This window comes from Bombina bombina, chromosome 7 (assembly GCF_027579735.1).
Source record: "Bombina bombina isolate aBomBom1 chromosome 7, aBomBom1.pri, whole genome shotgun sequence".
NCBI classification, from domain to species: domain Eukaryota; kingdom Metazoa; phylum Chordata; class Amphibia; order Anura; family Bombinatoridae; genus Bombina; species Bombina bombina.
Window position 1 is genome coordinate 261,536,573 of NC_069505.1, and position 21,450 is coordinate 261,558,022.

Here is a 21,450-nt window from a genome sequence, read left to right on the forward strand (position 1 = left end):
AACCTTTCTCCCAAAAATAGCCTCCGAAGAAGCATAAGTATCAAATTTGTAGAATTTGGCAAAAGTGTGCAGAGAAGACCAAGTCGCTGCCTTACATATCTGATCAACAGAAGCCTCGTTCTTGAAGGCCCATGTGGAAGCCACAGCCCTAGTTGAGTGAGCTGTGATTCGTTCAGGAGGCTGCCGTCCGGCAGTCTCATAAGCCAATCGGATGATGCTTTTCAGCCAGAAAGAAAGAGAGGTAGCAGTAGCCTTTTGTCCTCTCCTCTTACCAGAATAAACGACAAACAAAGAAGAAGTTTGTCTGAAATCCTTTGTTGCTTCTAAATAGAACTTTAAAGCACGGACTACATCTAAATTGTGTAACAAACGTTCCTTCTTTGAAACTGGATTCGGACACAAAGAAGGAACAACTATTTTCTGGTTAATATTCTTGTTGGAAACAACTTTTGGAAGAAAACCAGGCTTGGTACGCAAAACAACCTTATCTGAATGGAACACCAGATAGGGTGGATCACACTGCAAAGCAGATAATTCAGAAACTCTTCTAGCAGAAGAAATATCAACCAAAAACAGAACTTTCCAAGATAGTAACTTGATATCTATGGAATGTAAGGGTTCAAACGGAACCCCTTGAAGAACTGAAAGAACTAAATTTAGACTCCAGGGAGGAGTCAAGGGTCTGTAAACAGGCTTGATTCTGACCAAAGCCTGTACAAAAGCTTGTACATCTGGCACAGCTGCCAGTCGTTTGTGTAACAAGACAGATAAACAATCGATTTAGCCCTTAAGAGTGTCCACCAGTTAATAGCCCACAATAAGCCCTTTATTCTTTCTAAGTCTAAGAAAATGGCTTACCGATCCCAATGAGGGAAAAATGACAGCCTTCCAGCATTACACAGTCTTGTTAGAAAAATGGCTAGTCATACCTTGAGCAGAAAAGTCTGCAAACTGTTCCCCCCAACTGAAGTTCTCTCAGCTCAACAGTCCTGCGTGGGAACAGCAATTGATTTTAGTTACTGCTGCTAAAATCATACTCTTCTTTTAAACAGAACTCGTCATCTCTTTCTGTTTCAGAGTAAATAGTACATACCAGCACTATTTTAAAATAACAAACTTTTTTTTTTGTAATATTTATTTATAAACCAACATTGAGTGCACAAGGTAAAATTAAAGTCGCCATACATGGCTTGATATCATAACATGAATAGTACTTAAAAAACAATAGACAATTTACAGCAGAAAGAATACTATTATTATATATCCTTTGTTAATGTACCAAAACAATGTGTTCAATGAAGATATTTTTTACAAACTTTATAAGCTAAACCAACATACCACTCAAACCGAACATAAACAAGACAAAACAACACAAAAAAAAAAAACAGAACAAATCAGGAATCAAGAAAAAGAGAGGAAGAAAAAAAAAATAAATTTGTGAATTATGTATAAAGCATACTGATAGTGTCTCCTTTCCTCTTATCCACACCCCGCAGCCATCTATTCAAAATTTCTATTAATCATCATTCTTCCCAAATGCCTATATTTATCTGTTAAGAGCAGTTGCTGAAATAGAGTCGAATCCTGCAGATGCAGTAGGACCTGTTTTTTTATATTTTCAGCTTGATCAGCTATTACCAAGTCCCATTTCGCCAAAAACAATTTAATTTGATTATCCTTAAGTATACCATCTACTATAAGTTGCATAACCATATTACCCAGGAATGTGGAAAAACTTTTCCCTTTCCAGTTACATAGAATTAGCTGTCTAGCCACTAATATTACAGTATTGATTAATTGTTTATTGGTCCTTTTTTTATCAGACACAAAAAATAGTATGTCTTCTATCTGAAACTTAATACTGGGTGTTAAAAACCTATTGATCCAAAATTCCACTTTACACCAATATTGTTTTATCTTTGGACACTGAAAAAAGACATGTATTAAATCCGCCTTTTCAGCATTGCATCTCGAACATTTACCTGATTCTTGTCTTTTCCATCTGGAAATCCACCAGGGGGTCAGATAGGCTCTGTTTAATAATTTAATATGGGACTCTCTAAATGATAGCACACGAGTGTATTCTAATATAAGGGAGAAACTTCCTTTGAAGCGATCATATGTTAAGTTTATCAGGTCCTTGTTCCATTTAGAGAACAAGCCTACTATTTTCCCCTGTGCCTCCATAGAGTTTAATTTTTGATATAAGAAAGAGATAGAGTATTTCCCTGCTTGGTATAAGTTAATACTCTATTCAATAGGATTGGAGATAGATACCTTTGGGTCCTATAGTTTGTTAGTGTCGATAAAATGCCGCACTTGCAGATATGCAAAGAAATGTGTTCTATTAAGATTAAATTCAGTTACTAGGGAGTTAAAGGTCTTGACAGTTTTATATTGATTATCTATTAGCTGAATAATTTTAGTTAATCCTTTCTCATTCCAATCTTTAAAGGCAGATGTATCCATCCCACTAATAAAATGTGGGTTGCCCTGAATCGGTAAATATTCAGACATTCTTGTATCTGAGGCTAACGACTGACATACTTTCTTCCAAGCCTTCGTGACATTATGTACTGTGTACTGAAACCCAATCCTATCAATTTGTTTTGTCATCGGAAAGTGAAGGAGCGCCGTTAAGGATAATGGAGAGATTGCTTTATCCTCATTTCTATAATTAGTCATGTATTAGTTGCCAGCTAACCAGTCTAATGCGTTTTTTGCCATGCCCACCCAATTATAATATTTCACATTTGGGAAGGCTAATCCTCCCTCTAGTCTCGTATGTGACAGATTTTTCAGGGCTATTCGTGGCTTCCCCTTCTTCCACAGAAATTGTATACATTGTGAATTAAACCGCCGCATGTCTTTTGCCGGGATAAAGGCTGGGATATTTTGGATCAGAAAGAGAATTTTCGGGAATAGCATCATTTTAATAATTGTTATTTTAGCAGACAAAGATAAAGGTAATGTAGCCCAATTTTGAAGCAGATTGGTACATTTTTGCCAAATAGAAGCATAGTTCAGTTTGTACCAATCAGCTGGATTTTTTGAGAGAATTATTCCAAGGTATCGAATCTTAGAAGATGCCTGTTTAAAAGGATTCACCAATAAGCTATTTCTTTTCTTAATAATCCACAATATTTCGGATTTATCCACGTTAATTTTATAGCCCGAAAAACTACTGAAATCCCTAATAATCTCTAGTATGCACAGTATATTTTCCTTTGTGTTACTGATATAAAATATAATGTCGTCTGCATACATTGACATAACAATTTTTTTATTTCCTAACATAGTTCCCTCTAGCTTCTCTCTACATAAAATTGCTAAGGGCTCTAAGGAGATGTTAAACAGGAGAGAAGATAGTGGGCAACCCTGTCTGGTTCCTTTCTGTAGATCAATACTGGGTGATCTTATCCCATTCATCTTGATGTAGGAAATTGGATTTCTGTATATTAATTTGATATAATTGGCAAAGTTTCCCACTATCCCAAATTTCCCCATTGTATTAAATAAGTGATTCCAAGAGATAGAGTCGAATGCCTTTTCGGCATCGACCGTCAATAGAGCGAAGTCAACCTGTTTAAGCTTCTTATTTTTCTGATTATGCATCATCAATTCAATAAGGAACATTGTAGTCCTAATATTTTTCTGTATGGTTCTCTTTGGCATAAACCCACTCTGATCCGAATGTATTAGGTCTCCTAGTACAACTTTTAATCTTTCGGCTAAAACACTAGCTATTATCTTATAATCTGCATTAAGCAGAGATATGGGTCGATATGCATCCATTACCTCTGCATCCTTATCTTTTTTAAAAATCAAAGTAATATTGGCCTCCGTAAAATATCTTGAAGGAGATATGTTCTTAATAAAGTAACTGTTATATAGACATACTAATACTTGACTAATATTCTCCTGCAAAATTTTGTAAAATTCCATGGGTATCAAGTCTGGACCTGGGGCTTTACCACAAGGAGCAGACTTGATAACTTGTATAATTTCTTCTGCAGTTATCTCTTTATTCAAAAACTCTAGTTGTTCCAACTTAATTTTTGGTACCTCAATTTTGTTCCAGAATTTAGCCATAGTGTTTTATAAAAGGAATGGAATTTAGCCAGAATATCTTTTGGCGCCGTAAACCTTTTGCCATTCATCTTAATGGCTCCAATATAGTTATTATTCCTTTTACTTTTAACTATTTTAGCAAGTAGTTTAGCCGTCTCAGGCGTAAATCTGCTGTATCTAACTTTATTATTGATATCTCTTTGGAAGATCTGCTGCTTTAGAAAAACTTCCCTCTCTGTTTTAGCCTCTTGATACTTTTGCCAATTTGCCCTAGAGATATTATTTAGATATCTTGTGTAACTATTTTTTAGCTGGTTTGACAGCTGATCCTCTCTTAGTCTTAAATTCTTTTTTCTTGCACTCATATAAGCCTTAATTTGTCCTCTAAGAAACGCCTTGGCTGCTTCCCAAAATATTTCAATCTTTGACAAATAATTTTTATTAAGAGATACAAATTCCTTCCATTTGGAGAGTAGCCAATTTCTAAATTTAAAATTTGCTAAAAGAAAAGAGGGGAAAAAGAAACTTGCACTATTTTCTGAAGGGGGCTTCAGTTGGTCAATTGAAATTGAGGTAACCGCATGGTCCGAGACCATAATATTTGAAATATCTGATGAGATCTCAGCACCCAGTAACTATTCACTTATTAATATCATATCTATTCTTGAAAAACTCTTATATGTCTTTGATTCACAAGTGTAGGCTCTCTCATCAGGGTGCTGAATTCTCCAAATATCCCTCAATTTTAGATTTTTCGTAAAACTGTCAAGACCCTTTGCCTCCCTAGAGTACCTAGCGCTCTTAATATTCCTTAGCCTATCTAAAGGGGGGTTAAAAACTCTATTAAAGTCACCTCTTAATATGATTTGAGTATCTATGTATTCTATAAGCTTAGTATATAAGTTTTGCCAGAAGATTGGACAATATTCATTTGGCGCATATACTGAGCATATTGTAAAATTAAGACCTTGTATATTCACTCTTAATATTAAAAACCTCCCCTCTTTATCCACCACTTTGGAAATAATTTTATAGTCTAAGTTTTTTTTAAAAAAGCAAGCCACTCCTCTTTTTTTACCTACTGCTGGAGCAGATACTACCTCTCCGATCCAGCCCATCTTTAGTTTCCCTGCTTCATTCTCACTAAGATGAGTCTCTTGAATTAGTGCAATGTCGGGAGAGAAACTTTTTAAGTAATGTATAATTTTCTTTCTTTTAACTGGAGAGGAAATGCCTCCCACGTTCCAGGAACATATATTGATACCTTTAATCATCTAATTTCTTTGGGCCTGAAATGACCCCAAAAACTTCTAATAAAATACACCCTCCTGAATGTAGCTGTAGAGAGTGTGGAAAAGAGAGGAGGAGAGAGAAGGAAAAAAGAAATAGAAGGAGAAAAAGGAAAAAAAAAAAAAAAACCCAAAAAAAATAAATAAAAATAACATCTTTTAGAACAATCACACAGCTGCATATACATATGCAGAAAAACAGACCCTTACAGCCTAGTAACTCTTGCTTATTTATCCCTTTAAGTTTCATTTATATTCGGAAAATGTTTCAACAAAGATATAATGTATAGAAACCCTCTATCAGTACTATCTGTTAAGTTTTTTCTCTCTGTACTTTAACCTTTTGAATAAATTGTTTTGCTTCTTCCATATTATCAATAAAAATCGTCTCATCCTTGTGTACAATTTTCAATTTAGCAGGATATATCAGGTTGACCTTTACACCTAATTCAATCAACTGGGTGCAAAAAGGGGACATTTCTTTTCTTTTAATCGTCGTTTCAGAAGAAAAATCTTGAAAAATTAAGATACGTTTGTTATCAAATTCAAAAGGGTATTATAGCATAAGAACTTTAGACTTGTCTTGAAAGTCCAAAAATTTAGCTATAATTGGTCTATGTGCATTAGGGGTACCATCTTTTGACATAGCGGGTCCCAATCTATGCACTCTCTCAATTTTAATTGGTAATTGTTCTATAGGGTACCCTAACGCTTTAGGAAGCTGAAAGGCTATTAGATCCATTATATCAACTGATCCCTTTGGATCATTAAATCCTATAAATCTTAAATTATTTCTCCTGGATCTGTCTTCCAAATCCTCTACTCGATGTTGGAGAGTATGCATTAATTTTACTTGAGTATCTAATATGGATTGTTGACTAAATTGACGATCGTCTATGTCAGATATTCTAGCTTCCATCTCAGTCAGTCTATGTAAGACTTGCTTAATTTTGTTAGACATTAGCATTATCTCTTTCTTTAAGCTATCAAACTGAGGTAAGAAAATATCTGAAATTTGTTTCACAAGGCTATCTGCGTCGATATGTTGACTCACAATAGGGTTTTTCTCTGATTGATCTAGATTTGTTAAACCAAGGCTGCTTCTGGGTTTCCTATCTTTTGTTGACTTGGGAGGCATGCTTTCACTGATATTTTTATGGCCAGTCAGGAATCTATCCATCTAAGATTTCTACGAATAGCAGAGCTCCTAGTGATTGTGGTATGAGTGAAAAAATTGTCTGTGTTAAAAAAGGGATTACGTCAGTGCGTGATAGCTATGTGCAGTTGTGATAAAAATGTGAATCTGTGACTCTGGATATGACCATATGTAGTTGGATTATGTGCATGTGTCAGGATACCATAAAGGAAAAAGGAAGAGAAAAGAAAAAAAAAAAAATTAAAAGAGAGAAGAGTCAAAAGGAGAAAAAGAGGAGAAAAGAATAAAGACAAGGTATCAAATAAGTGTGTACTAATGTGTTAGTTGTGTTTAGTGAAAATTGAAAAAGGAGCTTTGCCTAACTATTATTCGAGTAGTCTCCTGATATTTCCCAGTTGAAACTTTCCAAACAAAATTTATCCTAAGGCCAAGAGCAGCACACCCGGGTTCTAGACAATATCTAAACCTCTATTATAGTTCAATACTATCGATTTAACTTTCAAGTACCTTTAACTTTTTTTTAAAAAGATTGTCACTTTATCCTTTATCTGAAGTATAAATGAACAGTTTAAGCACTTCTAGACCATCTCATATTGATCGATTTCACACTCTTTACCAGGTATTTACAATAAATTTACCTAGCCAATACTGCAATTTAGACTTGATATGTACTCTTAGTGACTACTCTATAAATTTACCTTCAATTACATATCTCTTACACCAGTATAATTACAAGAACTTAGGCAAGCAATAAACTTTCTTCTAGATTACATATATTAACTGATTCAACAGTTCATACTCCTTAATATTATTAAACCTGTGGGTCTCTAATGTAGTATTTAGGCCACTGTCCTTGAATAAGTTTTATAGAATAATGTTAACACAAATCCTAAATACAACTCCTAAATACAATATATAAGACAATAGGCCTTCTATACACAGATTCTAGCCCCTGGACCTTCCTATAGCAATGCCCAGTCTCTTTACATCCACATAGTACACCAGGGCACCTGCAAGCAAATCAACAAGTCATATTTTAGATCTATTATTGCCACTGTTTAACTGTGAAGTTTCCTGCTTGTCTGTGTTTGCTTGACACGCTGATATTATATGAAGGTCCTCAATGGTGTCTCAACCTGTGGTAATATGACCCCAAAGTTAATCTTGCAATGCCTTGCAGCAATAAAAAAATTCCAAATTCCTAACTTTTGTTTGCACAGCGTATACTTTACTGCTATTCCCTGGGATTATCCCAATTCAACTCAAAAAAGTTCAGTGTAGAGATTAATGTCTATATCCGTCATATAACCCTTTATCTTATCTTATATCGTACTTCTTCACACCACTCCTGTGAAATTATTTATCTGCTTAAAGTATTTTCCTTTGCTAGAGACTTAGGCTAAGAGCATTTGGGGTTAGCTGGGAGCCGTTATCCAGCACTTAACAGTATAACAGATCGATTTCTGAATATAGAGATACAAAAGGTGCCTTATTATAATAAGTTACTTATCTGGGGGTACTTGACTCGACGTGTTACTTCTATTCCAAGCAGCCTTGTATACTTTCATTCCTCTGAACCAGGCAGAGGGAAAAAAGTTCCAGCAGAGACTCCTTTAACTCCCTTAAGAGCCACCGGGCCTGTAATTTTTTCCAAGTAATCATTCAACAGAATGATTAAGTTTAAGCCTCCTATCCCTGAGCGTCAATTAAGGAAAGAACGGTGGAATCCACTCCTTACCTACAACTGCTTTCAGAGGTCCTGGGAGGTAATCCCTGTGGCTCCAATATCGTGTGCCTTCTTCTATTATTGTCTTCTGCCGACGTCCGATAAAAACCTAAGACAGGCTAGTAATTCCCCAGCTGACACATAAGCCGATGCTTAATCCCTCATCCTCCGATCTCCACAGCTTTCCCCTTAGCTCCCAGCTGCTCACGGCAAGAGCACTGGCTGTGGCCCTAGCGACTGAGCCTTTTCCGCTTTGACGGGGGTCCGGACTTGGCTGTCCGCTGTTCCACCTCTCCTACAGCGGTCAGTTATACACTCCGGGGCTCCATTTCCCAGCCCCAAGGAATTCAAGCTGAAGCGGGTGGTAGAACGGCTTATGGTAGCGGCTTCTCTACACGCTACTTCGCGCTCCAGTACTTTCTCCTCCCACTTCCGGTCCTCCAATAACAAACTCTTGATAGAAGAATAAAAAACTACAACTAAACACCACATACTCTTCACCATCTCTGTGGAGATGCTACTTGTTCAGAGCGGCAAAGAGAATGACTGGGGGGGCGGAGCCTGGGAGGGGCTATATGGACAGCTTTTGCTGTGCTCTTTGCCATTTCCTGTTGGGGAAGAGAATATTCCCACAAGTTATGGATGACGCCGTGGACCGGACACACCAGTGTTGGAGAAAAAAGTTACTCCCAGAACACACAAACGTTTGTCTCAATCTCTCATATACAAACTGAGTGCCCAAAAAAAAACATAATTTATGCTTACCTGATAAATTCCTTTCTATTGTAGTGTAGTCAGTCCACGGGTCATCATTACTTATGGGATTATATCTCCTAAAAAAGGGGAAGTGAACCAGGAGCGCTACAGCTAAAGGTGCTAAAAAATATAAGACAATATGTTTGATACTTGGAAATATGACAAGGACAATAACGTATCTAAAATGAGACACAATTTAATTGACAAAAATAATAACAAGTAAAAACGGACGTCTCCGTAAGTAAAAACTTCTTAAGTTGCCGCCATATAAATATTGCATTAGCAGAAAGAGTTCGTGGTGCAAATAGAAATAGTCCAGTGTACACTTACAATTGCTCTATTCCGTGTTGGTTTGCTAGCAAACAAGGGCTTACCCCAGACCTTCCACTCGATGTTCTCTGTGAGAAAGCCCTGTAAAGGGAGAAACGCGTTGATGTACTGCAACAACCACTAAGATTTACTACTTGTAGCTGGAGCTACCAAAGTGTTCACTGAGGATTGTGCAAAATCGCTAATATAATTAGCTATTGGAAAGACTTGCAACTAACTCTCTGAACTCCTTATCAGATAATTAAGTCCGCTCACAGCTTTTATTTTGTACCTTGCGTGCTATCTAGCACTAAGAGCAGGTATCTGTCACTGGAGGATTGCTATACCATAGCTAAAAGAGTCACTATTACCGCTGTCGGCTGGTTCCGAAATTTGGTCCAATCAGAGAGCCCGTCTGGGACAGCGCCCACATAAGGGACGTCATCGCGCTAACGGCTGTAACTTACCCACAGAGAACATCGAGTGGAAGGTCTGGGGTAAGCCCTTGTTTGCTAGCAAACCAACACGGAATAGAGCAATTGTAAGTGTACACTGGACTATTTCTATTTGCACCACGAACTCTTTCTGCTATTGCAATATTTATATGGCGGCAACTTAAGAAGTTTTTACTTACGGAGACGTCCGTTTTTACTTGTTGTTATTTTTGTCAATTAAATTGTGTCTCATTTTAGATACGTTATTGTCCTTGTCATATTTCCAAGTATCAAACATATTGTCTTATATTTTTTAGCACCTTTAGCTGTAGCGCTCCTGGTTCACTCCCCCTTTTTTAGTCATTTCACTCACCTATTTTGGGAAAACATAGGTATTCTCAGGAGTTTGGTGTGTTCACCCTGCGCTCACTGGTTTTAATATCTTTGGATTATATCTCCTCCCTAACAGGAAGTGCAAGAGGATCACCCAAGCAGAGCTGCTATATAGCTCCTCCCCTCTACGTCATACCCAGTCATTCGACCGAAACCAAACGAGAAAGGAGAAACTATAGGGTGCAGTGGTGACTGGAGTTTAATTTAAAATTTAGACCTGCCGTAAAAACAGGGCGGGCCGTGGACTGACTACACTACAGGAGAAAGGAATTTATCAGGTAAGCATAAATTATGTTTTCTCCTGTTAAGTGTAGTCAGTCCACGGGTCATCCATTACTTATGGGATACCAATACCAAAGCTAAAAGTACACGGATGACGGGAGGGACAGGCAGGATCTTTACACGGAAGGAACCACTGCCTGTAGAACCTCTCCCCCAAAAACAGCCTCCGAAGAAGCAAAAGTGTCAAATTTGTAAAATTTCGAAAAAGTGTGAAGTGAAGACCAAGTTGCAGCCTTGCAAATCTGTTCAACAGAGGCCTCATTTTTAAAGGCCCAAGTGGAAGCCACAGCTCTAGTAGAGTGAGCTGTAATTCTTTCAGGAGGCTGCTGTCCAGCAGTCTCATAGGCTAAACGTATAATGCTACGAAGCCAGAAAGAGAGAGAGGTAGCCGAGGCTTTTTTGACCTCTCCTCTGTCCAGAATAAACGACAAACAGGGAAGAAGTTTGGCGAAAATCTTTAGTTGCCTGCAAATAAAATTTCAGGGCACGGACGACGTCCAGATTGTGCAGAAGTCGTTCCTTCTTTGAAGAAGGGTTAGGGCACAATGTTGGAACAACAATCTCTTGATTGATATTCCTGTTAGTGACTACCTTAGGTAAGAACCCAGGTTTAGTACGCAGAACTACCTTGTCTGAATGAAAAATCAGATAAGGAGAATCACAATGTAAGGCCGATAACTCAGAGACTCTTCAAGCCGAGGAAATAGCCATTAAAAACAGAACTTTCCAAGATAACAGCTTGATATCAATGGAATGAAGGGGTTCAAACGGAACACCCTGCAAAACGTTAAGAACTAAGTTTAAGCTCCACGGCGGAGCAACAGTTTTAAACACAGGCTTAATCCTGGCCAAAGCCTGACAAAAAGCCTGAACGTCTGGAACTTCTGACAGACGTTTGTGTAAAAGGATAGACAGAGCTGAGATCTGTCCCTTTAACGAACTAGCAGATAAACTCTTTTCTAAACCTTCTTGTAGAAAAGACAATATCCTAGGAATCCTAACCTTACTCCATGAGTAACTCTTGGATTCGCACCAATGTAAGTATTTACGCCATATTTTATGGTAAATTTTCCTGGTAACAGGTTTCCTAGCCTGTATTAAGGTATCAATCACTGACTCCGAGAATCCACGCTTTGATAGAATCAAGCGTTCAATCTCCATGCAGTCAGCCTCAGAGAAATTAGATTTGGATGTTTGAAAGGACCCTGAATCAGAAGGTCCTGTCTCAGAGGCAGAGACCATGGTGGACAGGACGAAATGTCCACTAGATCTGCATACCAGGTCCTGCGTGGCCACGCAGGCGCTATTAGAATCACCGATGCTCTCTCCTGTTTGATCCTGGCAATCAATCGAGGAAGCATCGGGAACGGTGGAAACACATAAGCCATGTTGAAGACCCAAGGTGCTGTCAGAGCATCTATCAGTACCGCTCCCGGGTCCCTGGACCTGGATCCGTAACAAGGAAGCTTGGCGTTCTGGCGAGACGCCATGAGATCCAGATCTGGTTTGCCCCAACGCCGAAGCAGTTGGGCAAACACCTCCGGATGAAGTTCCCACTCCCCCGGATGAAAAGTCTGGCGACTTAGGAAATCCGCCTCCCAGTTCTCCACGCCTGGGATGTGGATCGCTGACAGGTGGCAAGAGTGAGACTCTGCCCAGCAAATTATCTTTGAGACTTCCATCATCGCTAGGGAACTCCTTGTCCCTCCCTGATGGTTGATGTAAGCCACAGTCGTGATGTTGTCCGACTGAAACCTGATGAACCTCAGAGTTGCTAACTGAGGCCAAGCCAGAAGGGCATAGAAAACTGCTCTTAATTCCAGAATGTTTATTGGAAGGAGTCTCTCCTCCTGAGTCCATGATCCCTGAGCCTTCAGGGAATTCCAGACAGCGCCCCAACCTAGCAGGCTGGCGTCTGTTGTTACAATCGTCCAATCTGGCCTGCTGAAGGGCATCCACCTGGACAGATGTGGCCGAGAAAGCCACCATAGAAGAGAATCTCTGGTCTCTTGATCCAGATTCAGCATAGGGGACAAATCTGAGTAATCCCCATTCCACTGACTTAGCATGCACAATTGCAGTGGTCTGAGATGCAGGCGTGCAAAAGGTACTATGTCCATTGCCGCTACCATTAAGCCGATTACCTCCATGCATTGAGCCACTGACGGGTGTTGAATGGAATGAAGGACACGGCAAGCATTTAGAAGTTTTGTTAACCTGTCCTCTGTCAGGTAAATTTTCATTTCTACAGAATCTATAAGAGTCCCCAAGAAGGGAACTCTTGTGAGTGGCAATAGAGAACTCTTTTCTACGTTCACCTTCCACCCATGCGACCTTAGAAATGCCAGAACTAACTCTGTATGAGACTTGGCAGTTTGGAAACTTGACGCTTGTATCAGAATGTCGTCTAGGTACGGAGCTACCGATATTCCTCGCGGTCTTAGTACCGCCAGAAGAGAGCCCAGAACCTTTGTAAAGATTCTTGGAGCCGTAGCTAACCCGAAGGGAAGAGCTACAAACTGGTAATGCCTGTTTAGGAAGGCAAACCTTAGGTACCGATAATGATCCTTGTGAATCGGTATGTGAAGGTAGGCATCCTTTAAATCCACTGTGGTCATGTACTGACCCTTTTGGATCATAGGTAAGATTGTCCGAATAGTTTCCATTTTGAACGATGGAACTCTTAGGAATTTGTTTAGGATCTTTAAGCCCAAGATTGGTCTGAAGGTTCCCTCTTTTTTGGGAACCACAAACAGATTTGAGTAAAACCCTTGTCCGTGTTCCGACCGCGGAACTGGGTGGGTCTTGTACACAGCGTAGAAACGCCTCTTTCTTTATCTGGTTTGCTGACAACCTTGAAAGATGAAATCTCCCTTTTGGAGGAGAAGCTTTGAAGTCCAGAAGATATCCCCGAGATATGATCTCTAACGCCCAGGGATCCTGGACATCTCTTGCCCAAGCCTGGGCGAAGAGAGAAAGTCTGCCCCCCACTAGATCCGTTTCCGGATCGGGGGCCCTCACTTCATGCTGTCTTAGGGGCAGCAGCAGGCTTTCTGGCCTGCTTGCCCTTGTTCCAGGACTGGTTAGGTTTCCAGCCCTGTCTGTAGCGAGTAACAGTTCCTTCCTGTTTTGGAGTTGATGCTGCTCCTGCCTTGAAAGGCACGAAAATTAGACTGTTTAGCCCTTGGTTTGGCTCTGTCTTGAGGCAGGGCATGGCCCTTACCTACAGTAATGTCAGCGATAATTTCTTTCAAACCGGGCCCGAATAATGTCTGCCCTTTGAAAGGTATGTTAAGCAATTTAGATTTAGAAGTCACATCGGCTGACCAGGATTTAAGCCACAGCGCTCTGCGCGCTTGAATGGCGAATCCGGAGTTCTTAGCCGTAAGCTTAGTTAAGTGTACTACGGCATCAGAAATAAATGAATTAGCTAGCTTAAGGACTTTAAGCTTGTCTATAATCTCATCCAATGGAGCTGAGCTAATGGTCTCTTCCAGAGACTCAAACCAGAATGCCGCCGCAGCCGTGACAGGCGCAATGCATGCAAGGGGTTGTAATATAAAACCTTGTTGAACAAACATTTTCTTAAGGTAACCCTCTAACTTTTTAGGAAAAACGTCAGTACACGTCGGTACTGCAAAATATTTATCCAGCCTACATATTTTCTCTGGAATTGCAACCGTGTTACAATCATTCAGAGCCGCTAATACCTCCCCTAGCAATACACGGAGGTTCTTAAGCTTAAATTTAAAATTTGAAATGTCTGAGTCCAGTTTACTTGGATCAGATCAGTCACCCACAGAATGAAGCTCTCTGTCCTCATGTTCTGCAAATTGTGACGCAGTGTCAGACATGGCTCTATTATTATTAGCGCACTCTGTTCTCACCCCAGAGTGATCGCGTTTACCCCTAAATTCTGGCAATTTAGATAATACTTCAGTCATAACATTAGCCATGTCTTGCAAAGTGATTTGTATGGGCCGCCCTGATGTACTTGGCGCCACAATATCACGCACCTCCTGAGCGGGAGGCGAAGGTACTGACACGTGAGGAGAGTTAGTCGGCATAACTTCCCCCTCGTTGTCTGGTGAAATTTTCTTTACATGTACAGATTGGCTTTTATTTAAAGTAGCATCAATGCAATTAGTACACAAATTTCTATTGGGCTCCACATTGGCCTTTAAACATATTGCACAAAGAGATTCATCTGTGTCAGACATGTTTAAACAAACTAGCAATGAGACTAGCAAGCTTGGAAAATACTTTCCAAATAAATTTACAAGCAATATAAAAAACGTTACTGTGCCTTTAAGAAGCACAAAAAAACTGTCACAGTTGAAATAACAATGAACCAAATTAGTTATAGCAACCAAATTTTCACAGTAAATGCATTAAGTTAGCAAAGGATTGCACCCACCAGCAAATGGATGATTAACCCCTTAGTACCCAAAAACGGAGAACAATTTAATATAAATGTTTTTATCACAGTCAAAACACAGTCTCACAGGTCTGCTGTGAGTGATTACCTCCCTCAAAACTAGTTTTGGAGACCCCTGGGCTCTGTAGAGACGTCCTGGATCATGGAGGAAGAAATAGGAAGACTGTGACTGAATTTTTACTGCGCAATAAAGCGCCAAAATAGGCCCCTCCCACTCATAATACAACAGTGGGGAAGCTCAGTAAACTGATCTTATTCATAAACAAACGACAGCCATGTGGTAAAAATAATGCCCATAAAGTTTTATCACCAAGTACCTCAGAGAAAAACGATTAACATGCCAGTAAACGTTTAAAAATAAAATTATGAAATGTTATTAATAAGCCTGCTGCTAGTCGCTTTCACTGCAGTGGAGGCTCAAATATAAGTTAAATGTATACAGTATTTTCTTAGTGAAGTTCCATTCCCTAGAAATACCTCAGTGTAAACATACATACATATCAGCCTGATACCAGTCGCTACTACTGCATTTAAGGCTGCACTTACATTACATCGGTATTAGCAGTATTTTCTCAGTCAATTCCATTCCTTAGAAAATAATATACTGCAACATACCTCCTTGCAGGTGAACCCTGCCCGCTGTCCTCTGTTCTGAAGTTACCTCACTCCTCAGAATGGCCGAGAACAGCAAATGGATCTTAGTTACGACCGCTAAGATCATACGCAAACTCAGGTAGATTCTTCTTCTAATGCTGCCTGGGAAAAAACAACACACTCCGGTGCTGTTTAAAATAACAAACTTTTGATTGAAGAAATAAAAACTAAGTTTAACAACCACAGTCCTCTCACACGTCCTATCTATTAGTTAGGTGCAAGAGAATGACTGGGTATGACGTAGAGGGGAGGAGCTATATAGCAGCTCTGCTTGGGTGATCCTCTTGCACTTCCTGTTAGGGAGGAGATATAATCCCATAAGTAATGGATGACCCGTGGACTGACTACACTTAACAGGAGAAATTAGACCTTTATGCAAGCTAGTAAAGCCTCTTATGACACTAGGATTACTGCTTACCCTTCCCCTAATGGGTATACTGTCAGCCTTTCTGAGTTAACACAGTCTCTGCAGAAAATATGACTGAACATACCTCATTGCTGTATAGCAAGAAACCGTTCCTCACACTGAAGTTTTCCTGTACTCCTCAGCTTCTGTGGGAACAGCAGTGGACCTTAGTTACAAATGCTAAGATCTTAATCCTCCAGGCAGAAATCGTCATCTATGTCCTGCCTGAGAGTAAATAGTACAACACCGGTACCATTTAAAAATAACAAACTCTTGATTGTAGATAAAATAAAACTAACAGCTTAACACCTCTTTCACTTTACCCTTCCTGCTTAGAGCTGGCAAAGAGAATGACTGGGGGGTGGAGTTAAGGGGGGAGCTATATAGACAGCTCTGCTGTGGTGCTCTCTTTGCCACTTCCTGTTAGGAAGGATAATATCCCAAAAGTAAGGATGAATCCGTGGACTCGGTACATCATGCAAAAGAAAAGCAGGCAGTGAAACTCTTCTTCTGATTGCTTAGGAGCTGTTCGCAGACTCTCCCTGCATCTCCAGACTCTAACTTTCGTCAATGCTCTCACTGAGAGGCTGACAAGACTACTTAAAACTTCAGTCCCATATTGAAGGTCAGATAATCTTCCTAACGAACTACTCTGAATCATCTGACACTTCTCTGCCATCCTCCTGTGACTAAAGGCAAAGAATGACTGGGGGATGGGGGTAGTGGGAGAGGTATTTAAGCCTTTGGCTGGGGTGTCTTTGCTTCCTACTGGTGGCCAGGTTCTGTATTTCCCAACAGTAAGGAATGATGCCGTGGACTCTCCTTATATTAAGAAGGAAAAACAACATTATTTACTTTCTTGCATATTAAAAAGTATTGGGGTTTATTTGTTTGTTTTTTTAAAACAAAATGTTTCTGCATTGAAGGAAATAACTTTTGCTTTTCATGACACTTTTCACCACTAGAGGTGATGGAATTAATAAGCCAATACGCCTTTTGTTCCCTAGGCTGTGCACAAACATGCATATTATTTTAGCGGTATAATAAAGCAAAGCGCTGCGGCATATCAGCTTAAAATGTTTTTGGTTTTTTTCATGCAAAAATATATTTTAACATGTCTAAGCACTACTCTCATAAGCAAGATAGAACATGTTTGATTATAATTGTTGCACCATCTTATTTATATCTGCTCATGGCGACTAAGGATATTAAGTGACCCACCAGAATTAGAAGCAGCTCCTCCAAGTAACAAAGTATGACATTCTCATCTTCATACAGAGCCCAGCTTCTCTGCTGAGCATCGTCTTTGTGTCTGGCCAGATCAGTAAATATAACCTCCAGTCGCTGCTCATCATGACAGATCTGCCCAGAAGGTAATCCCGTGCTGGAATCCTGTCAGTGAGAAAACACGTTATTTGTTATAATATTACCCATTTGCCACAAAGGTCTATTGGATAGACACACCAATGAGATCAAAAGGACTGCTGTAAAAGATCATGTTAAAAGGAATATTCTAAAGCATAATGGTACACTCTAATTCATAAAATCATTTCATTGCTTTCATGATTTATCCTATCTTACTATGGGCTAAATTACAAGTGGAGAGCTAAATATCGATTGCGAGCAAGCAATACTAACGCTGGTATTACAAGTAAATCCCAATGTGAATGCGAGCTCGCGTTCGCATTGCTATGAAGCATTACGCTCACAAGACCGAGCTTCCATAGGCTCCTGTCTGACAGCATCAGAATCTCACGCATTGAAGTGGATAAGTACTGCAGTGATGGGCAGCATTTTTAAATATATATGTATATGAATATATACATATATATTTGTGTGTTAATGCGCGATAATTTAGTGCTCCACTTGTAATTTAGCTCTATGTGTTTAAGCCTCACACACAGGCCCCCTTCAGGAGCAGCAGGCATTGCAGATCTGGAGCAGAACATGTCTTCTGATTGCCTGTCTGGCCGTGTCCTGCTTGGAATCTGCAATGCTTCCGGTTCCATTTTTACCTGTATGTTTAATCCCTTTGTGGGGGATTCCTAAGGGTAAGTAATGCAAGACAATGCATCATCTTAACAATTTAGAACATTTAATGTTTGCATTAAAACATCCCTTTAATTTACTTTATAACCGAAAAGTATCAGAGATTAATCATTACATCTACACACAGTAAAGAAAGAAAGATTTCTCGAGCTTTTATATCATACTTTACAGTGCAAGGCTACAGAATATGGCAGTTGTCTAATGTCAATGAATAAGCTCTAACAACACAGACACGGCATGACCTCTAGCTCAGCGAGGGGGGTATTATATATATATATACACACACACACACACATTATAATATATATATATATATATATACATACATATACATATACACACATACACACACACACACTATATATATATATATATATATATATATATATATATATATATATACACACATATGTGTGTGTGTGTGTGTTAATGTGTGTATATACACATTAACACAAATGTATATGTATATAAGCATATACATATATATTTACTGGGAACACACAGTTCCAATAGACTGATACCCCACAGCCGCCAACTTTAGCCCCCAAAAACTGCCTCTGGTTAATTTTTGTAGCGCAACTTGTAATGGCTGGTTATTTATTGTGCATCGTAAGAAGGAGGTAAATTGCCAGTTTGAGGGTGCTCCACTTGTAATCTAGCTCATATTGTTTCCGACTTGTTTGGTATTATTCTACAAGAATTAAAAATGGTTTGGTTAGATACCTACTTTAAAAAAAAAAAAAAAAAAACAGAAGTAATGTAAGAAAATATCTTTATAAATGCTCTGTGGAAAATACTAAACAGCTCAACAAAAGCATATAAAATCATACATTGTTTGTGACCTGGTTAGACATTTAACAACTAACTGCAACCAACGGTTACACTTTAGCCATAACCACACTCTCTTGATCTCTCCACACACTCCTCTTTTCAGCGTTGTGGCTTGCACATATTTGTGACTTCTCATAACATCCAGAAGATGCTCCTTATAGCAAAAGAAGGAACCACAATTGTCTGATTAACAGTATATGGAGATACTACTGTGAGGAGAGGTTAGCCAAACAGTCTGTTTTCTCTAGAAAAAAAAGGCGCTTAAGAGGTGACATGATTACTTTATATAAATCCAGAAATGGCAGAAGCTCTGTTTCTCCTGCAACAAAAACGTTTTTTCACTGAAAGAGCAATAAAATGGTGGAACTTATTACCAAAGGGGGTAGTGAATGCCAATACCTTAAAAACATTTAAAAATGGTTTGGATACATTTCTGGCTAAAAACAGAATTCATGGATATACTTGCTTGTGTTAAATGGGTCACCTTTTAATGGGATTCATTTAAGCTCAACTGGAGCTTTTTGTAAGTATATTAGATTTGTATAGGATAAACTCGATGGACTTCAGTCTTTTTTTTTTTCAACCTCATCTACTACTTAGGAAGAAAGGATTAGCTAGTGCTAAGAACAGCCTTATCCTGATGAAAAATCAGAAAAGGAAGTTTGCACAACAAAGCTAAGAGCTCAGAAAAACTTCTAGCCAAAGAAATGGCTAGAAGAAAAAGAAACCTCAAAACCAGCTTAAGATTCCAAGGAGGAGAAACTGAACGAATAACTGTTTTAATGCTGATCAGAGCCTTAACAAAGACCTAAAAATCTAGATTTTTTTGCAATTTTCTTATGAAAATAAACAGAAAGAGCTGGAATCTGACCCTTCAAAGAACTGCCAGACAAACTCTTATCCAGACCCTCCTACAGGAACTCAAGAGCTCTTGGAATTCTAAAAGAATTCCACCAATAACCTTTGCGAGCACATTCCAGACCTTATGATAAATGTTTCTTTTAACAGGTTTTTCTAGCCTAATAACCTTGTCTCTAAAAATGTCTGAGCGTTCAAGCACCATGTCGTCAAATTCAGAGTTTTGAGATCTTGATAAAAGAAAGGACCTTGAGGAAGAAGGTCCCTTCTTAGAGGAAGCCTCCAAGGTGGGATCATGGACATCAAAACCAGATCCACGCGGAATTAATCGGAATGGTTTGTTCCTGCGCGATTCTGGCTATCACTCTAAAGCCAAGAACATGAAGGACACAAGAGGAACCTTAAAGCAGAAGGAAAATACACTGTGTACATCTCAGAAGTAACTACTGTACATGCCAAACTGACCCCACTAAACTTAAAGAAATAGTAACATTAATAAATAAAAATGTTAAAAAAAGTGCCCAAAAGTGCTATAAACTGTTAATATAAGGTGTATGTTGTACAAATATATGTCCCCAGACTATGAAATGTGTATATGTTCATTTCCTATCAACACTTTGATCCACTGTGCTTACCTTAGCTGTAGCAACCTGCTTCCAGTAAACAAGCCCATCGTGGGCAGTGCAAGCACAATGTCAAGGATCTAAATCAGTAACAGTGTCTCAACCCAGGGGACTGGTGGACAAGTACACATTTCCCCTGGTGAAGGTTGTGGATCCCACAAGGAACAGCTCACTGTAGACAAGGAAATTGGTGGACCTGGAAGGCCTGTCACGTTTCTCACTAAGCAAATATTTTTTTTTACTGCCTGGCTGATAACTACTTGTCTACCTGTATGACTGACAGGGTACTGCAGGAGGAACTGGGCGTCAGAATGGTTGGAAGACCTCTCTCAAAAGCAAGTAGGTCTGCACTTTGTTTCAACCCCACTCCTCATCAAGGAAGCAAAAGAACATGACTGAGAATCATGGGAATTGGGAGGGATTTAAAGCTCTGGTGTGCTGGGTGTCTTGCCTCCTAGTGGTCAGGAGGGGCATTCACACAAGTGATGACTCATGGACTCTCACCACCTGATGAAAGAAAAAATATTTAGTTAGTAAAAAAGTGTGTAGTGACTTCTTATTTATCTTGCTCTCTACTAAACTTCAGATAAATATGTGAAAACCAGTTTCCAACTGTCCTTAATCTGTATGACTCATATTTAGTTGTATAAAATGGTATTCATTTTTTTTTTTTATAGTGACTACAATATAGCCGCTTGCAATTGCACCATTGCAAATCCTGAGGCAGACAATATGTGCTGGTAGATGGGGTGGGCTCAAGAGGATAGAATTTAATAATAAAATGGAGTCTATTGGATTGCATTAGACACACCAAACAGGCATTTTTAAACTACACTAAGGTCACAATTAAACGTTCTGGATTCAGAGAGAGAATGCAGTTTTCAGAGACTTTCCATTATGAAATTGTGAGCAGTCTTTTTATATGCACATTTTATGTGGCACCCGCTCATAATGAGCATGCATGTACAAGAGTTTACAGTATATATAAATTCAACCTCACAATGCCAGGTCGCTAGTCGCATTGGGTGGAGGAATTCCGTAAACGAAAGTTCCTGTGAAAAAAGTATACTTGAAAACAGGGGCCGGAGATGCAAGAGTCAAGGGAAGAGCAAGCCGCAGGCAAGGTCGTTAAACAATCCAAGGCAAAGGCAGGTGGCTGACAAGGCAAAGTCGTT

The 21,450-nt window shown here is 39.2% G+C and overlaps 1 protein-coding gene across 1 annotated transcript in view; it reads right to left on the bottom strand.

Annotated features, from left to right (window-relative positions):
• The window catches only part of NCKIPSD (NCK interacting protein with SH3 domain), a gene marked incomplete in the record, with an annotated part of 293,113 nt that overhangs the window by 55,616 nt on the left and 216,047 nt on the right, over nucleotides 1-21,450 (bottom strand). The window contains 1 exon segment of the mRNA XM_053720732.1: nucleotides 17,136-17,306. Within this exon segment, the coding sequence (XP_053576707.1) occupies nucleotides 17,136-17,306 (171 nt within the window).